The sequence below is a fragment of the Apodemus sylvaticus genome, chromosome 7 (assembly GCF_947179515.1).
Source record: "Apodemus sylvaticus chromosome 7, mApoSyl1.1, whole genome shotgun sequence".
Lineage (NCBI taxonomy): Eukaryota > Metazoa > Chordata > Mammalia > Rodentia > Muridae > Apodemus > Apodemus sylvaticus.
Genome location: NC_067478.1, coordinates 117,119,839 through 117,144,515, shown reverse-complemented (window position 1 = coordinate 117,144,515; position 24,677 = coordinate 117,119,839). Strand labels below are relative to the sequence as shown.

The 24,677-nt window shown below is 35.7% G+C and overlaps 1 protein-coding gene across 1 annotated transcript; it reads left to right on the top strand.

The window, feature by feature from the left end:
* Positions 1 to 465: 465 nt before the first annotated feature.
* Chordc1 (cysteine and histidine rich domain containing 1) lies at positions 466 to 21,039 on the top strand. The gene is made up of 11 exons (XM_052189055.1): positions 466 to 693; positions 4,152 to 4,201; positions 7,158 to 7,214; positions 8,143 to 8,300; positions 11,184 to 11,287; positions 12,014 to 12,072; positions 15,359 to 15,429; positions 16,440 to 16,545; positions 18,945 to 19,064; positions 19,532 to 19,594; positions 19,817 to 21,039. Exons 1-11 carry the CDS (start codon positions 630 to 632, stop codon positions 19,958 to 19,960), a joined length of 996 nt encoding a protein of 331 aa, XP_052045015.1. The 5' UTR covers positions 466 to 629; the 3' UTR covers positions 19,961 to 21,039.
* Positions 21,040 to 24,677: the final 3,638 nt, after the last annotated feature.

Sequence of the window (24,677 nt, the reverse complement as noted above, 5' to 3'; positions counted from 1 at the left end):
ACGGAAAGATTCACTAGTAGGTTCCGTGATAAATAATGTGAAATTTCAATTTAGAATTGTGATTGACTCTAGGATTGCGCTCAAAACATAATTTTGTTCATTCTAAAGTCCTGTCCTTTTAAAACGACTTAACCTCATTTCTTGGTAACTGACGCAGTCCCAGAAGAGCATAGGAGCACAGGACCGAAGGCTGCACAAATCTGGACCAAGGGACCAGAAAAGGGGCGGTTCTCACCCATCACTCACCCTCTGGCAAGCGACTGCGGCTGCGCGGAGAACTCGGCACGCCGCGCAGCACAAAGCGCCCGGGGAGAATGGGGGCGGAGCACAAAGAGATCGCTGCTCTCTGAGTCTTCCGCTAACGCCCGTAGGTGTCTCATCCATAACTGTCCGGGTCCACCCCACAGTGCTCTCCTGTGGCAGTCCGGAAGGACATCTACTGTACACCGCCCGGCGCTGGCCCCTCTTCCGGTCTCTTCTGCGCCTGCGCTAGCGGAACGTTCGGGAAAATTCCTGAAGCAGTACCGCCGGCTTCCGGAAGCTAGCTGCGGCCTGAAGAGTAGTGCGGGTGATTGCGGTGGTGATTCACTTCTAGTCCCGGGTGGCGTGGGTTTCGCCGGGGAAACGGAATGGCGCTCCTGTGTTACAATCGCGGCTGTGGGCAGCGTTTCGACCCCGAGGCCAACGCGGACGGTAAGGAGGACCGTGGCCGGCAGCTTTCTCCCGGCTTCCCTCTCCCGACCCCTGGCCTCCTTCACCTGGCTTCCCACATGCGGTCCCCGGGAGCCTCCCTGGCCCTCACCCTCTCTGGGATCGCAGGGCCGGGTGCTTCGGTGTCCCCGGTGCGGCTCAGCCCTCAGTGGGCATGCCCTGCACTTCCTCAGTTCTAGGCTCTGCAGACCCGGTTTACACTTTGTCCCCGCCGTGATTCCTGGGCGTGAGAGGTATGAAGAGGTGCACAGTGGACCGTTCTTGTATTAGACTTCTTGTTGCGTTTGAGTGCTAGTGAAAAGCGTATTATCCCCTTTCAAATTACTTGCTTTTTAAATAGTGCTGGCCTGCGGAAATGACTGTGACACATCCGTTCCACTATAACGCCTTCGGCATACTTTTGCTGGGGCCTGCAGCTTTAAAATACGCTATTCCAGCATAAAACGAGCCCCGAGCGGTGTTCCAAAAACCAGTGTGGTCCACTTTAGAATTCACAGTGAAAGCAAGCACCTATGCTGGGTAAAACCAGAGGTGTGAATGAATCTCATTAGTTAGTGGAATATTTCTGCAGATTACTGGGCTATTGCAGGAGTATACAACACTTATCTCAGATTCATCTAATATGTATAGTATGCTTTATATACACTCATATATATGAATATATATATATATTCATTATATAACTGAACCACACTAAAGTATCTCATCACAGACTGGAACACCACAGGGTTGTAACCTAGTCCAGCTTTGTTAAAGAGGTTAAAACCAATTCCTTAGGTAGTTATCTTGATACACAAACTGGCAAATTCTTCCCTAATAAAACCGGGATGGGATTTAAAGAGAAAGATGTTGCCAGTGTATGAACACATGTTAAACTGTCATGTATATACTCTAATACTGAATACATGCCTTGTAGCATGGGGCCGTATTTTTAGGGTATTCAATTCCCGACCAAAGTTCAGGAGAGATACCAGCTTGTTGTCCGAAGTTTGTCCGTGTGTGTGTGTGTGTGTGTGTGTGTGTGAGAGAGAGAGAGAGAGAGAGAGAGAGAGAGAGAGAGAGAGAGAGAGAGAGAAATGGAACAAGAGGCTAGGAAAGCCACAAGTAAATAAATAGTCATCACTTTGGGGCTGTTAGCAGCTTCATATCATCAAGGGAACTCCAGTCAGCTGACCAAAGTTTATTCACTTTTGAAAAGTGGAAAATGTTTTAGAAAGTAGGGATAAATGCCAAGTAAATTGGTTGAGTGACAGTTGATATCACTGGACTTAAGAGAAAGCTTTTTAGAATGGAAATCATTTGACTTTACACATTAAAATTACAAATTAAAAGATTAGTGTTGAAGGTACCAATATGTTCTGGTTTTCAAGGAGTCCGGTGATAGATGTGTTACTTGCAAGAAGCTGCCAGTCTGTATCCAGTCCTCCTATTCTTAGTGGTGTGGTAGACTTTCCATGCTTAATGCTTTATTTCATGTCACTTTACGTTGTTTTGTTTTGCCTGTATATAAAAATTAGACATTTCAAGATGATAGGGCATTTTAGTTTTATAATTCAAGCGCATGTAAAAAATTAATGTGAATTGTAACTTGCATGTGTTAAGCAGCTAAAGTTGACAAACTTACAGCAGTTACGAGTGACAAGTGAAAATTTCAGCTAAAACTGTGTTAAAAAAAAAAAAGGCCTCAAAACCACTAATGTGTTGTTGCTTCCCATCATTAAATATGAATTTCAGGAAAACTGTTAAATGTGATAAATGCTAGAGAAGAAATGTCTAATTGTCATTTCCTTTTGAAAACAGTGATTTTCCCATTTCAATCATGCCAGTTACATACACTTGGCTGTGTTTTTACATTGTATACTTAGGCAGTGACTGCACATTAAAGTCAGTTTTAAATGATTCCCTCTCAACTTCATGTCTTTGTGCATACCTGTTTCCATTCTGAATTTCTGTATTCTAACTCTATTGTACATAATTAATACCCTCTTCTTCCATTGCATTAACTACTATTTTGTATACATAGCAGTTACTAAGACAGTAACAGTAACCTAGTAACCGGGTAGACAGATTTCAAGGCAACACCAGGAGTTGGATTGTAGGGAATTAAACCTGGACGCTGGGAGAGTGTGTTAGGACATTGACAGTGAGGGTAGGCCTTTCTCTACCCTCATGGCAGTGTGTGGTCAGGTAATGAGTGTGTCTGCTACCTGATTATGGTAAACAAAACACTCCACATTGCTGGTGGTAATGAATGTATTTTGTATAAGAGCAAAATAAGTTAAAACTTTTATACTGTAATGTGGAAAGAGACAGGAAATACAAAATAATAGCACCAATGAAATAGACTGTAGAAATCTATGATTTCTATCTAGGCATTGGTTAAGAATGCTAATTTAGGGCCTGGAGAGATGGCTCAGGGGGTAAGAGCACTGATTGCTTTTCCAGAGGTCCTGAGTTCAAATCCCAGAAACCACATGGCAGCTCACAACCATCTGTAATGAGATCTGATGCCTTCTTCTGATGTGTCTGAAGATAGCTACAGTGTACTCGTCATATATATAAAATAAATAAATAAAATCTTTAAAAAATGCTAATTTAGTAATTAGATATTACCGCAGTTACTAAAATGTTGTATGTGTGTTTTTTTCCCCAAACTCTTTAGAGAATTTCTTGGAAAACTTGTATGGATAGGTTTATAAGTATACTTCAGTTTGCTATTTTCATGAAAAGATTTGGCCCACCAGAAGATGGGGAGGAGTGCTGAAACAATGCTGTTAGCTAGTTATAAACCAGTGCAGAGTGGGAAGGGGGCCGGGGCCCCTCCAGCTAAGCTGGCAGTTCGTGGCTGGCTGCTGGGAAGGAGTTACTTTGCTTCAGGGAAGTGGCTAGTCAGGCAGCACTGACTGGACCTAGTGGATGTGAAGTTCAGGGCGAAAGGGTTGAGCTGCTGGTTGTAGGTAGCACAGCTGGTCAGAGTGTTGGGTATTACTGAGATACCTTTGATACATGTGTGAGAGTTTTAGAGAATAAAAAATCATACTGCCAGAAACACTGTGATTTAAAGTTTTATTAGTAAACAGATTTTATTACAAACAAATGAAAGAATATAGAGCAAAATTGAAGTTATGAAGTAGCAACCAAAATAATTTTATAGTTGGAGGTCACCACAACATGAGGATCACACCATTAGGAAGGGTAAGAACCTTTGATAAAGAGTATTTCTGAACATTATCCTTAAACAGTTCTGGATTAGTTTTGTCTATGTTTCACACTCCTAGAGATTTAACTTACTATTTTTAATAGAAGGAATTAATAAAGTTTTAAGGAGTAATTGCCCACATTTGGAAAAAGGTTGAAACCCTAACTCCTAAGGGAAGAATCGATGTATAAACTTCTGTTTATAAGCAGCTATGTGACTTTCCTTTTCTGTTTTTGAACAGATGCTTGCACATACCACCCAGGTGTTCCTGTCTTTCATGATGCCCTAAAGGTAGGAAGAAGATATCTTTTCAGTTTCTTAGTATTTGCATAATAAACTTAAAAATGTAATGAAACCTTTTTTTTTTTTATCCTTCCTCAGCTTGTTAGTTTTTCTTTCTTAATGAGCATTTTCGGGTACTTTAAGCAGATTGTCTAAAGACAACGATAGTTGACAGTGACATATTCCAGTTATAAAGTTATTTTATTTATATTCCAATCCACTTACCTAGTGATTTATTCCCTTCCTAAGTCTGAAGTTGAATAAAAGCAGTCATATTGGTCTCAGTCTTTATTCTGTCACTGTGACTAACAAGAAAGGCCTCCCCTAGGTATTAGAAGTGGTTGTTTCAGCTGTTTAATACTTATACACATTTAGTTGGAGTTGTTTACTGGAAACATGATACCATATTTTCTCCTTTATTTCCTTAGCAAGCTAAAGAATCAGAGAAATGGTAGAATGGTTTTTCTTGTTTGTTTGTTTTTCTGACCGAATGTTCACGCTTACCTGTTTAAAAAAAAATCTTTGCGATTAATATGAGGTCTGTAAGTTCTCAGTGACTTAGACATTTTCAAACAGGATAAATTTGTGAACATCAGGTTACTTTCTGTCTTTCCTTAATATTACTATAAATAGTACTTTTTCTCTGAATATTCACCTTATGGCATTAAAGTATTTTTGTTGTTATAAATATAAATTTAACTACTCATTTGGTTAAATATGAAACTAGCAAGCCATATAATGCTTGAATTACCTGAAATTTACTGGGCCATGAAATCCAGCAGCTTGGAAAGCCAAGGTTTGCAGTACATATATATAGACTGCAGACAGACAACAAGAACCTAGAGAATTATTGTCAGTGACAGCGCTTACCATCCAAGCAAGAGGACTACTTAAATTCGATTCCCCAGAACTTACATAAAGTCAGGGTGAAAGGCATATCTTTACCACGGGGCAGAGAAAAGTGGGTCCCTTAGGCCTCTCTGTGGGAGCCAATCTAGATGAATTATCAAGTTCTAGGTTCTGTGAGAGACCTTGTCTCAAAAAGTGAGGGAGAAAAAAATAGAGGACACACACCTGAACACACAGTGAACTGAGTAAATAAAAACTAATAAAACTGCAAAAATGAGGGTAATAAAAATATTACAGTTTAGGAGTGAAGTGGTTAGATATTATCTGTAGAACACAAGCATTCAAATGTGTCCTAAATCACCAGCCTGTAGGTGACAACGTGAGGATACAAGCGAATGAACTTGTAAAAACGGGGAGCAAACATCCCTATGGAAAGGAAATCAGAAATGCTAGAAGGGAGAAATACAAAATAAAAGTACTGTAAGAAAGGTAATGAACAGTAGTCAGAAATAATTCTTTTCTAAGAAAGAGAAGTACACCTCCATACTCATTTTCAACACGTTAAAGACTGTTAGAGGCTAGAAAGAGCAAAGCTAGAGCCAGAAGAAAGCCCATGAAACATTGTTTCCTTGGAGAACTGAGCAGGTAACATGAACTTAGAAGATTGCACAGTTGTTTAGATTTTTTTTTCATGTATCGGTTAAATGCTAAGTATCTGACATAGTTTTATGTATGTATGTATATATGTATGCATGTAAAAGTCAGTAAAACTCTTAACAGTACATTTTTTGAAGACCATAGATAATATCAGCGCTCTTTAAACTCTGTAAGATTGGTAATTGGTTTATGTACATCTCAATCCAAGGCTCTCAAGAAAAGAAAAATTACAGGATATTCAGTTTTAAAAACCGGAGAGAACCCTAAAAGAGTATATACTGTTTAAAAAACAAAAATCAGTACCAAAATTTCTATGCTGTAAGAAACTACCCATGTGAATTTAATATTATTTTAGGGACACAAGAATATTGTATTTGTATTTCTTTTCTCTCTACTACTTTGGAACTAAAAATAACTGGTAAACTATGTAAACTGTCTGTTTGGTTTTTTTGGTTTTGTGTGTGTGTGTGTGTGTGTGTGAGTGAAATAATTATGAGACCTCTTCAGGGGCATAGCAGCAGACTCAGAAAAGATGTAGGCCAGTCAAGCTCTTAATGAGACCAGAAAACAGTGAAAGAAACAATAGTAAATCTTACTGGTGAAGGTAAGGCAAACCACACAGGGTGAGAGCTTCAGACCAAGCGGCCTCTAGTTTTTGTTCCTCGTGGCTTTGTTGAGAGTTAAAAAAGAATCAAGATGATAAGGCTTCTAAAAACCAAAGCAGTCACTTTTCTGGCTAATCAAGAAGGAATTATCTAGCCTTACTCTATTTTCATTGGTTTAATGTTCAAGTCCGTTAAGGATTTATCTTACTACCAGCAACTGAGGATGGGAAAGCACTAAAATTATATATTACTATGTGCCTGTCAAGCTCTGGATTGACTAAAGCTGCCCTGCTGAGAATTCATTAAGTGTTCTGTGCTGGCTTACATTTAAGCTGATAGGCAGAGGACATTATCAGTCTCTCCTCTAATTTTGTGCCTCCTTGCTATTAATATCCGGGAGGCCCTTGATAGTTTGTTAAAACCGCACATACCTCAGTTGCTTCTGTCTGTTCTGCTTCTGACTATAAGGTTAGTTTACTTTAGAAACTAAAGTACTATGATTGTTACTTAGTGGACTCCCCCCCCCCCCAAGTACTCCTCAGATCCTTTACTCCTCAGATCCTTTAAATACATGAATTAGAGAGAGGGTGGTGGGAATTGAACATGGAGTCTTGTGTACACTGGCGAGAGCTCTCATCCAATAGATGATTTTTCAAAAACTCAAATACTATTCTTAAAAGCACCTTCTGATTTTCTATTTTAAGGAAGTAATTATTTTTTTAAAAATCGTTATGGGTGATTAGGAAACAGCATACAAAAGCTGAACTGGTGCGTATGTAATTTCAGGATTCAAGGAAATAAGTGCAACACAGTGTTAAGATGTTTTTAGCTTGTTGTTTTTCCTTGTTTTATAGGGTTGGTCTTGCTGTAAAAGAAGGACAACTGATTTTTCTGACTTCTTAAGCATTGTAGTAAGTACTAGTTTATTCCTCTGTATTGTTTTCCTGAAAGTACATGTTCCTGGAGGCTCCAGATTGTGCAGTCAGATAACTGATATCCATTGACTCAAATATCAGGCTGTACCATACTTTATAACGGAACCACATCTCCTCCATAACCTCTAAAATCTTTGTTTACCTTGGAGAATTAGGATTTTTTTAGGTAAACTATTCATTTGTCATTTTATGTCCTTGATTTTGAGAACATCAGGAAGGAATTTGGAGGCAGGCAATGACTGGGAGCAGATACTTCCAATACTGCAGGGGCTTGATGTGCTGGAGAGGGACAGGGTGTCATGTGAGAGAATGAGGAGGAGGACTGGGGAAAGATCTGGGTGAGGGGGTGTATGAGAGGAGAGGGGAGGCTGATAATTGGGAAATAAAGTATATAAATAAATAAAACAAATAAAAACCATCTCAGAGGCAATAAATTTCATCGAAACATCAGTGAGACAGTCCATTGTTTTATATGGCATCAAGGAAGAGCAATCATCATTTCAGTGTTGTAGATGAGAGAAATCAATTACTTGGGTTAAGGCCATATTTCAGCTTAATAGGAAAGGGAAGCTCAGATTCTTTTTGTTTATGTTTTGTCAAGCAGGGACTTATGCAACCCAAGTACAGCCAGGGATGACCTTGAACTCCTGATCTTCCTGCCTTCAAATACAAGTGCTAAAATTAGGGGTGGCACCGTCCCAGGCTTAGTAGAGTTGGCAGTCAAACCCAGGGCTTTGCACATACTAGACAAGCACTCTAGCAACTGATAGACGGGCTGAGACCTTTTTGAATAAAGAGCTTTGACATATATAAATAATTAGAAAAGGCCTTTAAAACACCCAAAAAACAAACATACATGCATAAAGTAGGTCAAACCATAACTGTTTGTATCTTTTACTAACAGGGATGTACAAAAGGTCGGCATAATAGTGAGAAGCCACCTGAGCCAGTCAAGCCTGAAGTCAAAACTACTGAGAAGAAGGAATTATCTGAATTAAAACCCAAATTTCAGGAGCACATTATTCAAGCCCCTAAACCGGTAGAAGCAATAAAAAGGCCAAGGTATACTCTATACAGCTACTTATGTTTGTGGCGGTGTCATACTGGAATTTGCTGGTGGTATTTTCTTTTAGCATTTTGTATAAAGACATTTTGCAGTGTCCACTCTGTTTTTTCCTCTGGTAGTAACCCTTTAATTTTTGAGGGTATGCTCACACAGTTGGAGGGCTGTATATCTTTGTTTTCTGGTGTATCATTCTTATGGTACCATGGTGAGATTTGATAAAAATTGTCCTCTTAGATTAGTACTTAGGGAGTTTTCAGTTATTTGAGTTAGGATACTCTGTCAAAATACTTTAAAAATTGCTTTTGCTCACCTTGAAGTAGAACTGGATTTTTCCAATCTAATCACCTCCTGTTCAAACCAGACTATATTTTAAAATGCATTAATGCAGTGGTTCCTAATGCTGTGACTCTTTAATACAGTTCCTCAGGTTACAGGGTTCCCACACACACAACCATAAAATTGTTCCATTGCTACTTCATAACTGCAATTTTGTTGCTGTTATAAATCATAATGAAAATGTCTGTTTTCGGATGGTATTAGGCAACTCCTTTGAAAGAGTTGTTTGACCCCCACCCCAAAGAAGGCATGACCCAAGGTGAGAAGCACTATATTAATGGGTTTACTCGTGTAAGGCAAGGTCTTCAATCTGCACTTAGTGACTGTAGAATATAAGTGCAGAATTTAGGTTCCAGATTTGTTCCTCGGGTGATTTTTGTTTTTAAATGCAAGCCTGAAAAATCATCAAAACCAATTGAAGCTTGTATTCACATTATAAATTTATAGTGTTTCCAACTCTTTCTTTTATTATGCTTTTATAAATGTATAGATTATCACATAATATAGTCCCAAAATAAAAATCCTGACTTTTGAAGTTCATTTGCTCATTAATATTTTGAGATATAGACTGTAATTAAAGGTCAAAATGCTCTTATTCTATCTACAGTATTAATTCAGTCTTAAGCCTATCATATACTAACACAGTTAAATGAATACCGGAAAAGGACAGTTTTGTTACAGGACAGTTCATCCTTAATCTGTTACTTCTCAATACAGTCTTCTAGAATTTAATGATATGAGATGTTACCATTTCTTTAAATGATGGACTACACAGATATATAAGCTTTACATAAAAGGCTATGGGAAAAAGTAAATATATTTTAATTTTTTATTTTGTTTTATCTGTAAGAGCATGTTTTGTGTGCATGTGTGTCTGACTACTTGCATCCCTGGTGCTCAATGGAGAGCAACTGTTTCCCCTGGAACCAGAATAAGTAGTTTTTGAGCTACCATATGGGTACTGAGAATCAAACCCCAATCCTCTAGAAGAGCACTCCTCTAAACCACTGAATTAGCTCTCCAGCACTTAAAATGTTTTATTTTAAATCTGATACATGAGTTACAGATTCTAGTGTACTACATTAATGTTTTACAAGTTATTGTAGATGCAGAGTGAAGAACATATGACCTTTTATGGCTACATTTATTAATAACGTTAATATTTGTTTATTGAATAGGCTTAAGTTATATGTGTGTCTATGTGTGTGTGTTATATATATATATATAACTTAATCATTAAGAAGTACTAGAAGATGGTGGTGGTTTTACACGGTCATAAAATTTTATCTAAATTGAGAAGTCTATACTCTCCACATAAGTAAATTGACTCAGCTAGTACAGATGAGTTTGTTTTCACTTAGTGCTTGAGAGTTTTGCTTGTTCTACGGTCCTTTACATAGAGATTACTCATCTTTACAAGCTTGAATCCCTAGTCTTCTTCCCTTCTTATAGTCTCCTTTGTAGTGTGTTCTTTATGCTAGCAGTGGCATGAATATGTGAAACTTAATTTCTTACTAGATGTAACATTTTAGTGAAAATTAGAATGTTATGGCAGTTATGATATACTTTTAATTAGAAATAATTTAATGCTCAGATAATTAACATCTCATATGGGAGATTTTTAAGGTTATCAATTTTATTCGGATGGCCGAGAGGCACCTTAAGAAGTGCTCAACATCATTAGTCATTAGGGAAATGCAAATCAAAACAACCCTGAGATTTCACCTTACACCAGTCAGAATTGCTAAGGTCAAAAACTCAGGAGACAGCAGGTGTTAGTGAGGATGTGGAGAAAGAGGAACACTCCTCCACTGCTGGTGGGGCTGTAAGATGGTACAACCACTTTGGAAATCAGTCTGGCGGTTCCTCAGAAAACCGGACACGACACTTCCGGAGGACCCCGCTATACCTCTCCTGGGCATATACCCAAAGGATTTCCCGGCATGCAATAAAGACACATGCTCCATTATGTTCATAGCAGCCTTATTTATAATAGCCAGAAGCTGGAAAGAACCCAGATGCCCCTCAAAGGAGGAATGGATACAGAAAATGCGGTATATTTACACAATGGAATACTACTCAGCAATTAGAAACAATGAATTCACAAAATTTTTAGGCAAATGGTTTGATCTGGAAAATATCCTAAGTGAGGTAACCCAGTCACAAAAGAATACACATGGAATGCAATCTCTGATAAGTGGATATTAATTAGCCCAGAAGCCCTGAATACCCAAGGCACAAATTGCATAACAAATGATGCCCATGAAGAAGTATGGAGAGGGTCCTGATCCTGGAAAGGATTGATCTAGCATTGGAAGGGAGTATAAGGACAGAGAAAAAGGAGGGAGGTGATTGGAGAATGGGTGGAGAGAAGAAGGTTTATGGGACATATGGGGAGTGGGGATCTGGGAAAGGGGAAATCATTTGGAATGTAAACAAAGAATATAGAAAATAAAAATATTTAAAAAAAAAAAGGTTATCAATTTTAAGTACAAAGAAGTATGGTGGTCTATTGATGATAGTAACACTTCAAAATTCTGTAGCCCAGATGAGCCGATGACAAACTTGGAATTAAAAATATCTGCTTCCCTAAAACAAGCACTTGATAAACTTAAACTGTCATCTGTGAATGAAGAAGATAAAAAAGGTAAGACATTGTTTTTTGTTTATTTGTTTTCAATAATTTTCTGTCTAAGTAATAGACATAATTTAGTAATTTTCTGACAAAAGAGATCGCTACAGTGCACTGTTGTGACAATGTAGCATATTGTAGCAGAGAACTTCCTTCCTTCCCAAATGCTAATAATACAACATAAGTAGCATTTGGTTCATTGATTATGTCTTTGTGCAATCTTAACATCTCTTAATTATTTTATCAGTTAAATCTCTTCAATAACTGTTTCTTTGCACATTATATATAATGTTTTTATTATCCCTTTGATTTCTACCTAATATCAAGGGACAAAAATATCATCTATGACTTCTGTTCACAAGAGGATATAAGATTTTATAAGATTAGATGATCCCACTACAATCTAGACTAAAAAGTAGGCATAAGGCTTTTTATTATTATTATTATTTTATTTTTTGAGACAAGACATTGTCAGTAGCTCCACCAGTTCTGGACATTGCTTATCTGGTCTAGGATGACTTAGAACTCATAATCATCTACCTCAGTCTTTCAGGTGCTAGGATGCACATTTGTTTTATCTCATTGTTTTCCTTGAATTGGACTTGCTTTAAAATAAAGTATAATTTTTCAGAACAATACAACAGTGGAAGTACTATTTTAATATTGTGACTTTATTCCTTTTGTTTAAAAAAGAACATAGCTATGAAACCTCATGTTAACTTCCTTTTTTCTTCATTGCAGAAGAAGACAGTGATGAAATTAAGATCGGGACTTCTTGTAAAAATGGAGGGTGTTCAAAGGTATATATTATAAAACTTTGGATTTATGCAGTAAAATTTTAATAGTAAAGCAGAGGACTGCAGTTCACTCTAAAGTTAGCAAGTAGTTGAGTGCTACTTACATATTTGGCACTTTGTTGTAACTAGAACTATAAATACAATAAGACTTCTAAGAGAAACATCTGATTGAATGATGGGAATAAATCTAATTTGATTAACATTTAGTAAACGCTTGTTATGTGCTAGACAACAAGTTTTGGGCTGAAGATAATAGTGTCAAATTAAACAAAAATCTCATCCTGTAGAGCATTTTCTAATGTGGACAGGAGGATAAAAATAGGCCATTGAATAATTAATTCAGACACACCTGAAATAAATACAATAGACCTAGCAACTACAGTGGTTCCAGTTGGGGGCTATTATGTAAAATTTGTCAGTGGCCTTAGGTAAAAATTGAGGGGTGAGGGGTAGGGGATAGTGATAACCCTGGGAATAGCTATCTACAGAGGGAACCATACAGTTAAAGAGGCTTTAGAGAGATGCTATTCAGCAGATGGCAAGGTCATGGGGCTTAGGAAATAATCTGAAAGGAATAGGGGAAGAAGTAGACAAGGTGCTGAAAGGCCTAACCCAGAACAAGGGTCTGGGCTACTTCAAATTGATTATAAGCTGTTATCTGCTTCAGGGAGGTATTTTGTTTTGTTGGTTGAAGCAAGTCTCACTATCCCAGCCTGACCTCAAACTCCAGTCATTTTCCTCAGCTGAGTGGCAAGATTACAGTTGTATACCACCATACCCAATTCAGGGAGAGAGCTCTGTCATAAGTAGAGTCAGAAGGAAAACCAGCTTCAACCCTATTATAGAAAGCCAGGTAGTGTTATTCCAGAGAGTAGCTTGCTGAGAAATGACTAAATGTCAAGTGTGGCTAAACATCATGAGACCTTCTGCTGTCTGCTCTGTCTACCCTTTCACGCTTTTTCTTCTATGACACTTTACTGACTCATTCTGTTCCCAACTACCTCCATTTCATGGTGAGGATTATAATACGGTTTTGTTTGCTTTTTGTTATATTTTGAATGCTTAGCTATGTGACTGGCATATAGCTGATATGTATACAATTAATGATATAATTTGAATAGTTGAGTATTCAAGAACCATCATAATTGATGGACTTAAAGTCATGGCCTATGTTCCAAGAAGCCAAGTTCAGCCAGCCATCTTTGGTAATTTAGTTAAAACATAAATTAATAGTAAAAAGCATAAAAAGCTTTTATTCATGTGATCACATTGGGAAGAGGGACAAAGATCCAGCAACACCCACCCAAAGTCCACTTTGGCTGAGTGAGATTAAGGCTTAAGTAGAGGGCTAGAAATATGTATAATGAAGCACTGTTCCGGTAAGGGTATGGTCCCACCTATCATAAGCTCTGTGGTTTGGCCTTTCCATTTGACTTGGTACTGGATTTCAGCCTTCTCTTCTCCTGGTTTGAGATTCCTTGGAGTGGGGTTGGGGGATAAATCAAAACTTAAGGGCTTTCAAAATGAACATGGCAATATTGAAAAGGACAACTTAACTACAATTTGACATTTTTCTTCCAAAGATTTCTATCAGCAATTACTTTTTGCTGTTACTGATGCCAAGGAAATATAGGAATAAAAGGAATAATAAAACTTGTCATCTTTCTTAATTTCTTTGTTTTATGTAATGCAGCCATGGTCTGGCCCATTTGGGGCCTTGGAAGGTGTTAGTCCTAAAGTATACTGCAATTAATAATTGATTTTTCCTTCCTATTTTTTTAATAATGTCACTAAATATTTCACTGTCTAACTTTAGTGACTAGAAATGGAACTTTATGTGTGTTCAATTTTAGCTGATTTGGAGGCATAAGCTTGTTCTATCCTGTTGTCTGCACACTGGCAATCTTGTCAGTGTCATTCTCCAGCAGTGCTGGTAGAGTGTACAGTGTTCTTCCTTACTTCCTTACTTTCTTCACTGGTGTTAAGGTTGAGACCTTTTCTTACTCTGACTAGTTCTTTCTTCTCAGGTTAAATGTATGTAATCTTTCATCTACTCTTTTGTTAGCTTTTTTGTAATAATCTGTTAGAAAATCTTAATATCTTAAAGCTACAAGTCCTTTGTCAGATATTTTGTATGACTCGCACTGACCTGTAGATGCATGCCATTGATAAACAGAGACTTTTAATTTTCATGCAATGAAGCTTGTCTGGTTTTTTTTGTTACTCTGCTTATTTAAGAAATATTTCTGAGCTATAGTCATTTTCTCATACAGAGAGAAATGTGTGAAACACCTATAACTGAATATGATTATGTTTTTAATCAAAGGAATTCAAGAAGAATGGTAGTAATTAGAAAAGTGTATCCAGGAGAGACGAGAAATTAAGTGGGAAATGGGAACAGTGCATCTGCTAGTTCTTGAGTGAGGTTAAACTGATACATGTTTGTGTTAAATTTGACAAGATTTTGTGATAACTTTAGAGGTAGAGGGGACAAACTTAACAGACGTGGAAGACTGAGAACATTTAGTGCCATTGATTAAGATGAGAGAAGAGACATTTTTAGGTGGCAGTAGTAAGTGAAGATTCTAACATATATACTTAAGGAGATAAACTCCTAGCACTTTGTACTTAACAAAAAATGAAATTGAAAATTTTGGTCTTCTATTCTTTAGTTACTATTAATACAAAAATAGAGAATATACTGCAAGCTGCATCCATGTTTTATTAACATGACTTTTTGTGAATTCACCTGTAGAGCCTTCACGTACAGCAGCAGTGGGGCCCGGATCTTCCAGACAAACCATGGATGTATATATAGGTCTGCAGCTCATTTTACCATTTGTAGGGATAAGAAATCAGTATTCTACTGAAACTTCAGAAATGATTATTAGACTTCCCATATTAATTTGTAATGTCCACACATAGTGAATATGCTGTACATATAAATCATGTTTCTGGTGAGAGTACAAGTCCCTTGATTCCAACATGTTTCTGTGAATTCCACTACTTGAATATAAATCATTGTAACTTCATGCCTAAAAGGCTAAAACCATCTTATATAGTAAGTTGCCTACCTTTTTGTCTGCTTTCTTTACAGAGATCTAGAGTTTAACCATGTTCAAAATAGGGTCATTTTCCATTCCTTGATGAACTTACAGTGTTCTTGTAGCTGCTGTTATTTAAGTATTATATGAAGGTCTTATGTGTAACCAGTATTTCAGATAGGTATTACAAGGTGCAAGTGTGAGATAAACAGCTAATGTTTTTCCTCTGTGTCTTTGTTTTATAGACATACCAGGGTCTACAGAGTCTAGAAGAAGTCTGTGTATATCATTCTGGAGTACCCATTTTCCATGAGGGGTAACTTACGTATACCTAATTAAGATATTTATAGTACTGAGTCAAAACATTAATTAAATCTTTATATCTTTAAACATTGCCATGTAGTTATAGTAAAAATTTTACCTACATTAATACCATTCAATCCTTAATAACCTGAGAAAGTGGGCAGGTGCAGTTGCCTTCTTAAACACAAGAGAAAAATAGGGTTACAGTTTTTAAGTAGTCATTATAATTCTGCAGTGTGATCTTATTTGGACTTGTTTGTTTTGTTTATTTTTAATCTGAGGCAGGGTCCTATGGGTTACGTGGACAGCCTCTACCTCAGGATCCTTAGGCCTTAGCCCCCTGTGGAACAGCTTACAGGCATGTGTAAAGGACTGATACTCAGTTTTAGTACATTAGTTTTTTTAGCCATGGAGAAGTGAAAGTACCAGTACCCAGGAAAGGCCATGCTTTTCCATAACTCTCAATTAACAGTTTGTTTCTATGTTATAGCATCATTATATACAATAAATATATGGAAACTTTACTAAATTAGACTTTTCAACTGTATCCATGTGCTTCAGGATTTTTAACCTAGAGATCAATAATTTTCCATTTCCCTGTGCAGGGTTGTTTCTTATGTTAGTCATGGTTTTATCTTCTTTACAAAGAAGCCAAAGTTAGCCATTATGTATGAAAACATTAGTTTCTACTTTGTTCCGAGTTCTTTACTGTGTTTTTGAAATGTGAATATTAGTATCTTTGGTCATACCATATTTTGGTAGCTTCATGAGAAAACTAGGTGTACATTCTCCATGAGAAACTAGACCTGGAATTGTGAAAGTTTTGTATATTTACTCAAAAGCTGAGTTAATACAATAAATAACACCCTATTTTTTAAAATGAGTTTCCTTGATTATGTATGTATGTATGTATGTATGTATTTTAGCAGTTAAGTACTTGCAAGATATTTAAAGTTGGAGTTTTTATTTAATTACATATGTTATAATGATAATACTGGCTTTAATTCATTGTCTAATTTAAAGGATGAAATATTGGAGCTGTTGTAGAAGAAAAACTTCAGATTTTAATACATTCTTAGCTCAAGAAGGCTGTACAAAAGGGAAACATGTGTGGACTAAAAAAGATGCAGTAAGTAGCCTTTTCAAAGTCACATGTTCATCTGTATTCACCTAAGTCATTTTACAGAAATCTGAGATTACTTTGTATTTACATTTAAAAAATAGCTCTCTTACAGGGTAAAGCATTGACATGCGTATAAAGTAGTTAATCTCAATATCTCAGCGATACCTATTGACAAAATATTTCTTATATATATGATACAGGTATATAAGTTTTCATAAATATCCTCAGTGTGCCAAAGTTGAAAGATCTTTGTCTTACAAAAACTAGTTTCACGAGAGCTGGAGAGTTTGCTCAGGGGTTAAGTGCACTTGTTCTTGCAAAGGATCAGGGTTTAGTTCCCAGCATCCGCAAGGTTCACCTCCTCCTTATGCACCATGCATATATGTGGTACACAGACCACATGCAGGAAAGTACTCATCCACATAAAATAAATCTAAAAAAAAAAACATTATTTTAAAAGAAAATTAGTTTCACAACCTTTTCCAATTATTAAAATTGTTTTATAAAACCACTTCCTATTGATTTAGTGTTACTAAACCAATATTTAAATCTAATTTTTTTTTCCCACAAAATCATTCACCCATCTCTCTCTATCTAGTGGCCAAAAGTCTTAGGCCTATGAATATAATTCCTTTCAGTCCTTTTAAGTTAAAAACAAGAAAACTGCTTTGTTGCTAAATAAGGGTTTATATGCTAGATCTTATTATTTTAATAGCATGATTAATATAAACAAATCTTTTGTGCTATGCTGTTATTAACATTTTATGATCTTTTCTAGTTCATAAAACTAGACTTTTTCATCTTTAACTCAAGGATGTTCAGTGTTTGGGTATCTCATTGTTCTTGCTTTTGAGTCATAGTTCACTGACCATAAATTTTACTAGCAGAAAGTGAGATATGCTTATACATTTTTTGATGTTGTCAAACCTTAACTATTTAAACTTTAAAAAATAAATTATGCTTCACTTTTTGTTTAAAAATTTTCAGAGTATAATCCCTGGTGAAATGTACCTTTTTTGATTTTCTTTTTCTCTTTTAACATAAGTGTTTCAGAGTTCCCTGAATTTTGTGGCTAATTTGTTCTTTCTTAGATCAGTTTACTTAGAACACATCATCATTTGTTCATTTGTTTTTGAAATTCGACTGATACCATAGTGTAGCAATGGAAAATAAAGCTCCCTTTTATAACAGCAGTCAAAAGATGATTTCTGTAAGTTGTGGCATTATCCGCATGTTAATATGAAAGGACAAGATAATTTAATAATCTTAAGAATTCTTATTAGCTAACAATTTGTCTTTGTGTGTGTTCGCACGTGAAGGTTCCAAGCTTGGCCACCTTTTTCATGAAACATGCTGTTTCCCTGAGCCTAGAGCTCATCAGTTCAGTTGTGAGATCTTGTGCTCTGTCCTCCAGCATTGGGGTCACAGATCCATGCCAGCACATATGAACATCTTTAAGTGGGTGCTGGTGTTCCAAACTCAGGCTTCATGTTTGGAAAGCATGTATGGTTCAAGCAGAACCATATTTCCAGGCATAACATCCCCAAAACATTCACTTATGTAAAGTAAACCTAAACTTCTCATGTTTTCAAGTTCATATGTTATCGCTTACCATACAAGTGCCTTTCTCATTTCTGTCTTCAAAGAATGAGTCTATGACAGTACTTAGTGGATTATAGAATATTGAAATGGAATAAAAGTTTAGTGAAGCTTGTAATATTATCTCCTAAATGGACAATAACAATGTAATCTTAAAGAAGGAAGACCAAATTGGAGAAATGCGGGTACTCACATGTTGCTGCCTGCAGCGACAGGTGAACCGGAGGCCTGAAAGAGAATCCTGGGGATATATGGGAGGCGATGAAAGAGAACTGAGTCAGGACAACTTTTGCAGATCATGACCAAAACTTCAATAAATATCAGTCAATATATAGCTTAGGAAGAACCCCTCTTCCTGGACTTCAAGGAAAGGTCCGAGAACTCGCTGGCTCCAGTCTCAGCAGGTCGCTTGCTAAGATCAGCATACTTCAAGTCTAACAGATCCGGAATACTTGGGCACGGCTTCCAGGCGTGAGCAGCTGCCTGTATTGTTTTCTAAAGAACAAAGGCTAGGAATATCCCAGGCTGAGAGCAGAGACTGGCAGCCAGGAATGTCACTGGCTGAGCACAGATGCTGAAAAGCCCAGCTCAATGCTGGAGGGGGAAGGGACACTCACATCATAAACTGTTAAGATATTTTGTATCATAATTTATTTAAGCCTCTCATTAGGATCTTTGGAAGTTGTAGCCCTGAATATATGAAGTACTTAGTTGTTCATAATAATTTTTCCTCTATTAACTGAGGCAGCTTTTTAGAAAACAGTGATTATGTAGTGGCTTTTAAGATTACAAAGTTTTTCTTACAGGGGAAAAAAGTTGTTCCATGTAGACACGACTGGCATCAGACTGGGGGTGAAGTTACCATCTCAGTGTATGCTAAAAATTCACTGCCAGAACTCAGTCAAGTAGAAGCAAATAGTACATTGGTAAGTATATTAAGTAACTCAATAGAAATTAACTTAAATAAATTGTTTATATGTAAACATTTTCTTAAAAGTTCTTATTTCTGATCAGAAAATCATAAATGATTTTCATAGAAACAATATTTTATGTGAAATTCACAGTGTAATAGACTATTCTAAAGTTATCTAGAAATATAGTAGCTTAGAAGAGGCACAAAATATTTGTTTCTCAATATAAAACTTATAGCTAATTTTTCTTATTAATCATTTTCTTAAATAAAATGGTAGGGCTGAATATTGACATTTTCTTGTGGCTTGAATAATGTCAGTATTGTCTTTATAATTAGTATTTAGTCTCACAAACCTTAGTATGAATTTAATCAATTACTAGACTTGGTGTGGTTCAGTGTTTCACTGCATGGTTAGTATATATTAAGGTGGTGTTTTCAATACCTAGCACAAAAATAATGACAATAACTTATCTATTTCAGTTAAATGTACACATTGTATTTGAAGGAGAGAAAGAATTTCATCAAAATGTGAAACTGTGGGGTGTAAGTATTGTGAATCCATCAATTTTTCCTGATGCTTAAAAACATTTTTAGGATGCTTATGTAAAGTTCATGAGTATAACCTTAACATGTCCTATAAAAATACTTAAATTGCATTAAAATGGCCCCAGAAGTTTGATTTTGATATTAGAATAAACAAGATGTGTTTTTCTGAGACCAATAAAAGCACCAGGTTAACTCTTGCTCTTGATGTGTTTGTTGTAGGTGATTGATGTTAAACGAAGTTATGTAACTATGACTGCAACAAAGATTGAGATCACTATGAGAAAGGCGGAACCTATGCAGTGGGCAAGTCTCGAACTACCTACAACCAAAAAGCAGGAGAAACAGAAAGATGTAGTTGATTGATTAGAAGAGAGAAAGAATTTCTACTTAATGTGTGTGGTGAAATAGTTGCTTGCTGCTGTATTCTTTTTGTTGTTTTTAATCTGCCATTTGGGGGTTATCATGAGGTTCTTCAAAGCCAAAGTCTGTTAAATTTTCGTGCCTCTATCTTCCTTTTGAGTTGAATACTATGATTATTCAAGTCTTCTCACTAGAACTATAGTTGTTCCCCTTACACTTGAAGGGAGGGAAAGAACCCATAAATATAATTGCAGTGTTTTTTAATATAAATTGTTATAAGCAGGAAATGAAAGAGAATTTTTTTTCAATCCTCCTAACTCCTTTTCCCCTTAAATGGGAAAAGAAAGTGGTATATAAAAATTTAATTGGCCTCTCCATGAACTTTTCTTATTATAATTCTTAAAAATCTTTAAGAAAAAGACTTTTCTTTGTTTCTCCCTATGCAGTGGTTGCTTTATGTAGTACTAATTCTGAAGCAGTGGAGCCAAACCATCTGTGTGTACTGGCTAAATTTATAATTCATTTGCAGTTAAATTAATTTCAGAAAGTTGCATCAATACTTGCATTACCTGGCAAGCAGTATAATTTAAGTCTATAGGAAATAAACTTAAGACTGTAGAATTATCAATTTGGTTAAAATTATAATAAGAGTAAGCAATAATGTTAAAATCTCTTTCCTGATTATTTAAAGGACTCTTTATGGTGTTTTGACTAAATTGTATCTGATTGATAGTCTAAACACTCTTATGGATTATATCTGTCTCCCTGATGAAAAACTGTATCTGTTAAATTGTGAATGTGTAGCTTTGTTGAAATTTATTAAGATATGTGTTGGGACTTGAATCTGAAATGTACAGAGGCTTGTTTTGAGCTGTTGGTCTTCCAACTTAAGGCTTTATTTTGAAGGCTGTGAAACCTTTAGGATATTGAGGGGTGAGCCTTTGAGGGTTACACACTCTGCTGGTCTGATCCAGTCAGGACACATGAACCACCTCTGTCCCATATTCCCACTGTTGCCTCCTCAGCCATTATAGATTGTATCCTCTGAAACCGTGAGCCAAAATAAACCTTACCTCCCTTGACTTGTTTCTGTCATGTGTTTTGGTCAAGACAAGAAAATTAATATACTACAGGAAAATTATAGACTGTATTTTAGAATAGCTGAATGAATGTTAAATGTTAAGTTAATGTAGTAGTTTGATTATTAAATAGAGTTTTACACATATAATGATTAAGTGTTATGCTTTATTTTTATTAATTGTAGATGACACAGATAAACTTAGATCAAAATGAAACTTGAAGGTTTTTATTTCTCAAACTCTGGAGTTTATGGAGTTAATTCCATTAACTTTAAGAGCACAGTAACTTTGTATTGGTGAAATTATAAAAAATAGTGGAGGAGTTTTCTATAATAAGAATATTGTCTCCCAGTGTTAAGATCTTACATATTTTATAAAACTAAAACATTAACCTTGGTATAATAGTTTAAAGTAGGAGTAAAGTGTCCTAACAAAGTTTCATTAGTCAAAGAATTATTTTAGATAATAAACAGTCTATATTGGGGCTGGAGAGATAGCTCCTTTAAGAACACTGGATTCATGGATTCAGTTCCCTGTGTCCACTGTCAACTTAGATACTTCAGGACCTTCACTTCAGATGCAGGTCCTTCTGGCTTCTGTGGGCTGTGCTCTTTGATACAGCAGGCAACCTATTTACATGAATCATCATTCTGCTATTAGCAAATAACTATTAAAGACACTGTGTACCTCAGTCAACAGGTATAAAGATACTGACTTTAGGCTTTAATGAAGCAAGAATATGCTAAAAAAATGGCAATAAAAAAAACTGGGATCCAAATATTCCTAAGTTTCTACTTAAAAGGGAATGCATTTAAAGAAAGAGATCTTGTGTACTACCTGAGGAGAGGTTGAAACAGTTTGATTCAGAATATTAATTATATCTGTATCACCTTCCTTATTGAGGTGGTTTTGTTTCCCTTTGAATAGCAACAACTTTGTTTAGCACTGTTAGAGCAAGTGACGTTTTCTTACTTCAGACTTAATTGTACAACTTTTTTTTCATAGTTGTGCAGGGGTTACATTTGTGACCATTTAATTGCTGTTTCAGAACTTCTGCATGGCATTCAGATAAAAATTAAGTAAAATTTGCCTTAAACTCTAAAGTGACAGTGTTTTTAAGAAAATATTTTACCCTGTCAGTTTATTAAGTTACTAAAAATGCTTGTTAGCTTTGAGAAGTTATTTCTATTAGATATATGCCTTTATTTATAGCATCAAAACAATCAAACTTAGATGTATTTTATACACATTTTAAACTCAATTTATCTTGGGAAGTTTAAAATGCAGTTATTCTTGTCTAGCTTTTGCTTGCACAAAGGAAGTAATATCCTAAGTTGATCCGTCTTTTATTTTGCAGTAACTTTGTATTGGTGAAATTATAAAAATAGTGGAGGAGTTTTTAATAATAAGAATATTGTCTCCCAGTGTTAAGATCTTACATATTTTAACAAAACTAAAACATTAACCTTGGTATAATAGTTTAAAGTAGGAGTGTTTAATTTTAACCATTTTAGTGGAACCCTTAAAGGGTCTATTATAAAACTTAAGCTCCTGATATAAACAAAACATAAACTGAAATCAGCTGTTTATAGGTTGATTGTGTACATTTTTTGGAGTAACATACTGTCAGTGCAATGATTCAGCTGTGACATTTGTACCTTATTTTATGAATTTTTGTCTTTATTCTGTATAATTTGTTTGATTTTCTAATATTAGTTCTTCATCAGAAGAGAAACATTAAAAGATTCTTGCAAATATTTTGAGTTCTGAGAGAGTCCTGAGATAGTGCTTTCAACCTTCTCTTTTAAAAGATTACCCTGGAGGCTGGAAAAATAATAGTACAGAGGAATTAAGAGCACTTGCTATTCTTCTGTAGGCAGCTTTCCAGCACCCACTTCGGGCACTGAACAACTACCTATGACTTCAAAGGGTGTAATGCTTCTGGCATTTTTTGTGAGCACCCACAAACAGAATAATTTAAAAAACAAAACTTACTCTGAAATTGGGTCTCGTATTCACCCACAGGAAACTTTAAAAGCTCATTAAGAGACCTAGTATTCACTGACAGGTAGTTAGGTATGTGTATATATATGTGTGTATATATATATATATATATATATATATATATAATTTTTTTAACACCATTTCTTGGTTCTATTTTTGTCTTTGTATTTATCAGCTCCACTTTTGAAGTATGGAACATAAGGATTGGTTTGCTACTGATCTGTTACAGGTTTTTTTTTTTTTAACTTTAATCAATGTTCATTATTCAGTATTGTTTTATGGCCGTATTCTGAAGTATGCGCTATCAAGTCTAACCTGTTTTTTTAGAAAGGTTTTATTGGTTTGTTTGTTTGATTTCTTTCATATCAATAGAAGTTCATGTTTTTACCTGACTGCTTATTTTCTGTTCTTACAAATTAATTCTTCTCATCTTGCATGGGCCTTTTAATTAATGATAGTTTCTTATATCATTGGGTATGTAGCATTCTATCTATCTTGCCAGTTTTTTTACATATATGTGTGTGTGTATACATGTATGTATATGTCTTATATACATATATGTATGCACATATATATGTATATATCTTTTTTTTTTTTTTTTTTTTTTTTTTTTTTTAGTTTTTATGGAGATTTTAGATGTGAAGAAATTCAAGAAGGGGCTTCCAAAGACTTATTTTCATTAATGATCTTTGAACATTTCATGTCATTCAAAGATTTTGTATTAAAATAGTGTGGTTTGTTACTCCTTTTTCACTAAGTGAATATATTTTTCAAATGAGTAAATTTTAAAATTATCTTTTCAAAAAGATTTTCCTAATATAGACTAATGATTAAACATGAAAAGAGGAAAACTTCACAAAGGTTGAGACACTGTCCTCTTTACAACAAAGACATTGTATATTCCTGTTGTATGTGTATTATTTGTTACATTCTTTTTGGTGCCTGCATATTACTTTTGCTATTATTGTTTTGGCCAGCTAATGAATGCCTGTTTTCTGCTGTAGTATTTGCCATATTTCGGTAGCTGTTAAAGACAGGCCTATATGAGAATGGACTAGCATTGTTTTAAGAGCATCAGTGAGTATGAACTTACTGCTCATGGCTACCCTGTAAGGTATGTTGTCCTGTAATATCAGTAAGGAAAAGGATTCACGTCACATTGGTTAAACTCTTGCAGAGTTGACATCACTAAGCTGTTGAGCATAGATTGCAGACTCAGGCACTCAGAATTTGATCCCTGTGCCCGTGCCTGTGTCTGTGTATTTGCCTCTGCCCAGACCTACTCTACTGCTGCTCATCGGTTGAATGAATAGCTTTTTTAAAAATACTGACATATGGCATGGCAGATGTTATGTTAGAAAATAATTTCACAAAATTATGTCATTTTGCCTGGATGGTTTTGATTAATAGCCTATTAAAAACTCAACATTTGTGATTTGTCACCTCTTAGAGTCTGTGGTTTCTCCAAACATCTATGAAAGAAATATGAGTCCTCAATGCAAGAAATTATAATGGTTTCCATTACTATTCAAGCAGTGTTATATACCTTGTAGAGACGTGTGTGCTAGAACCTACATTCAAACAGCAGCAAACTTCGCTTTGTTTTAGCCATTAATGTAAGGTCTATTTAAAACAGT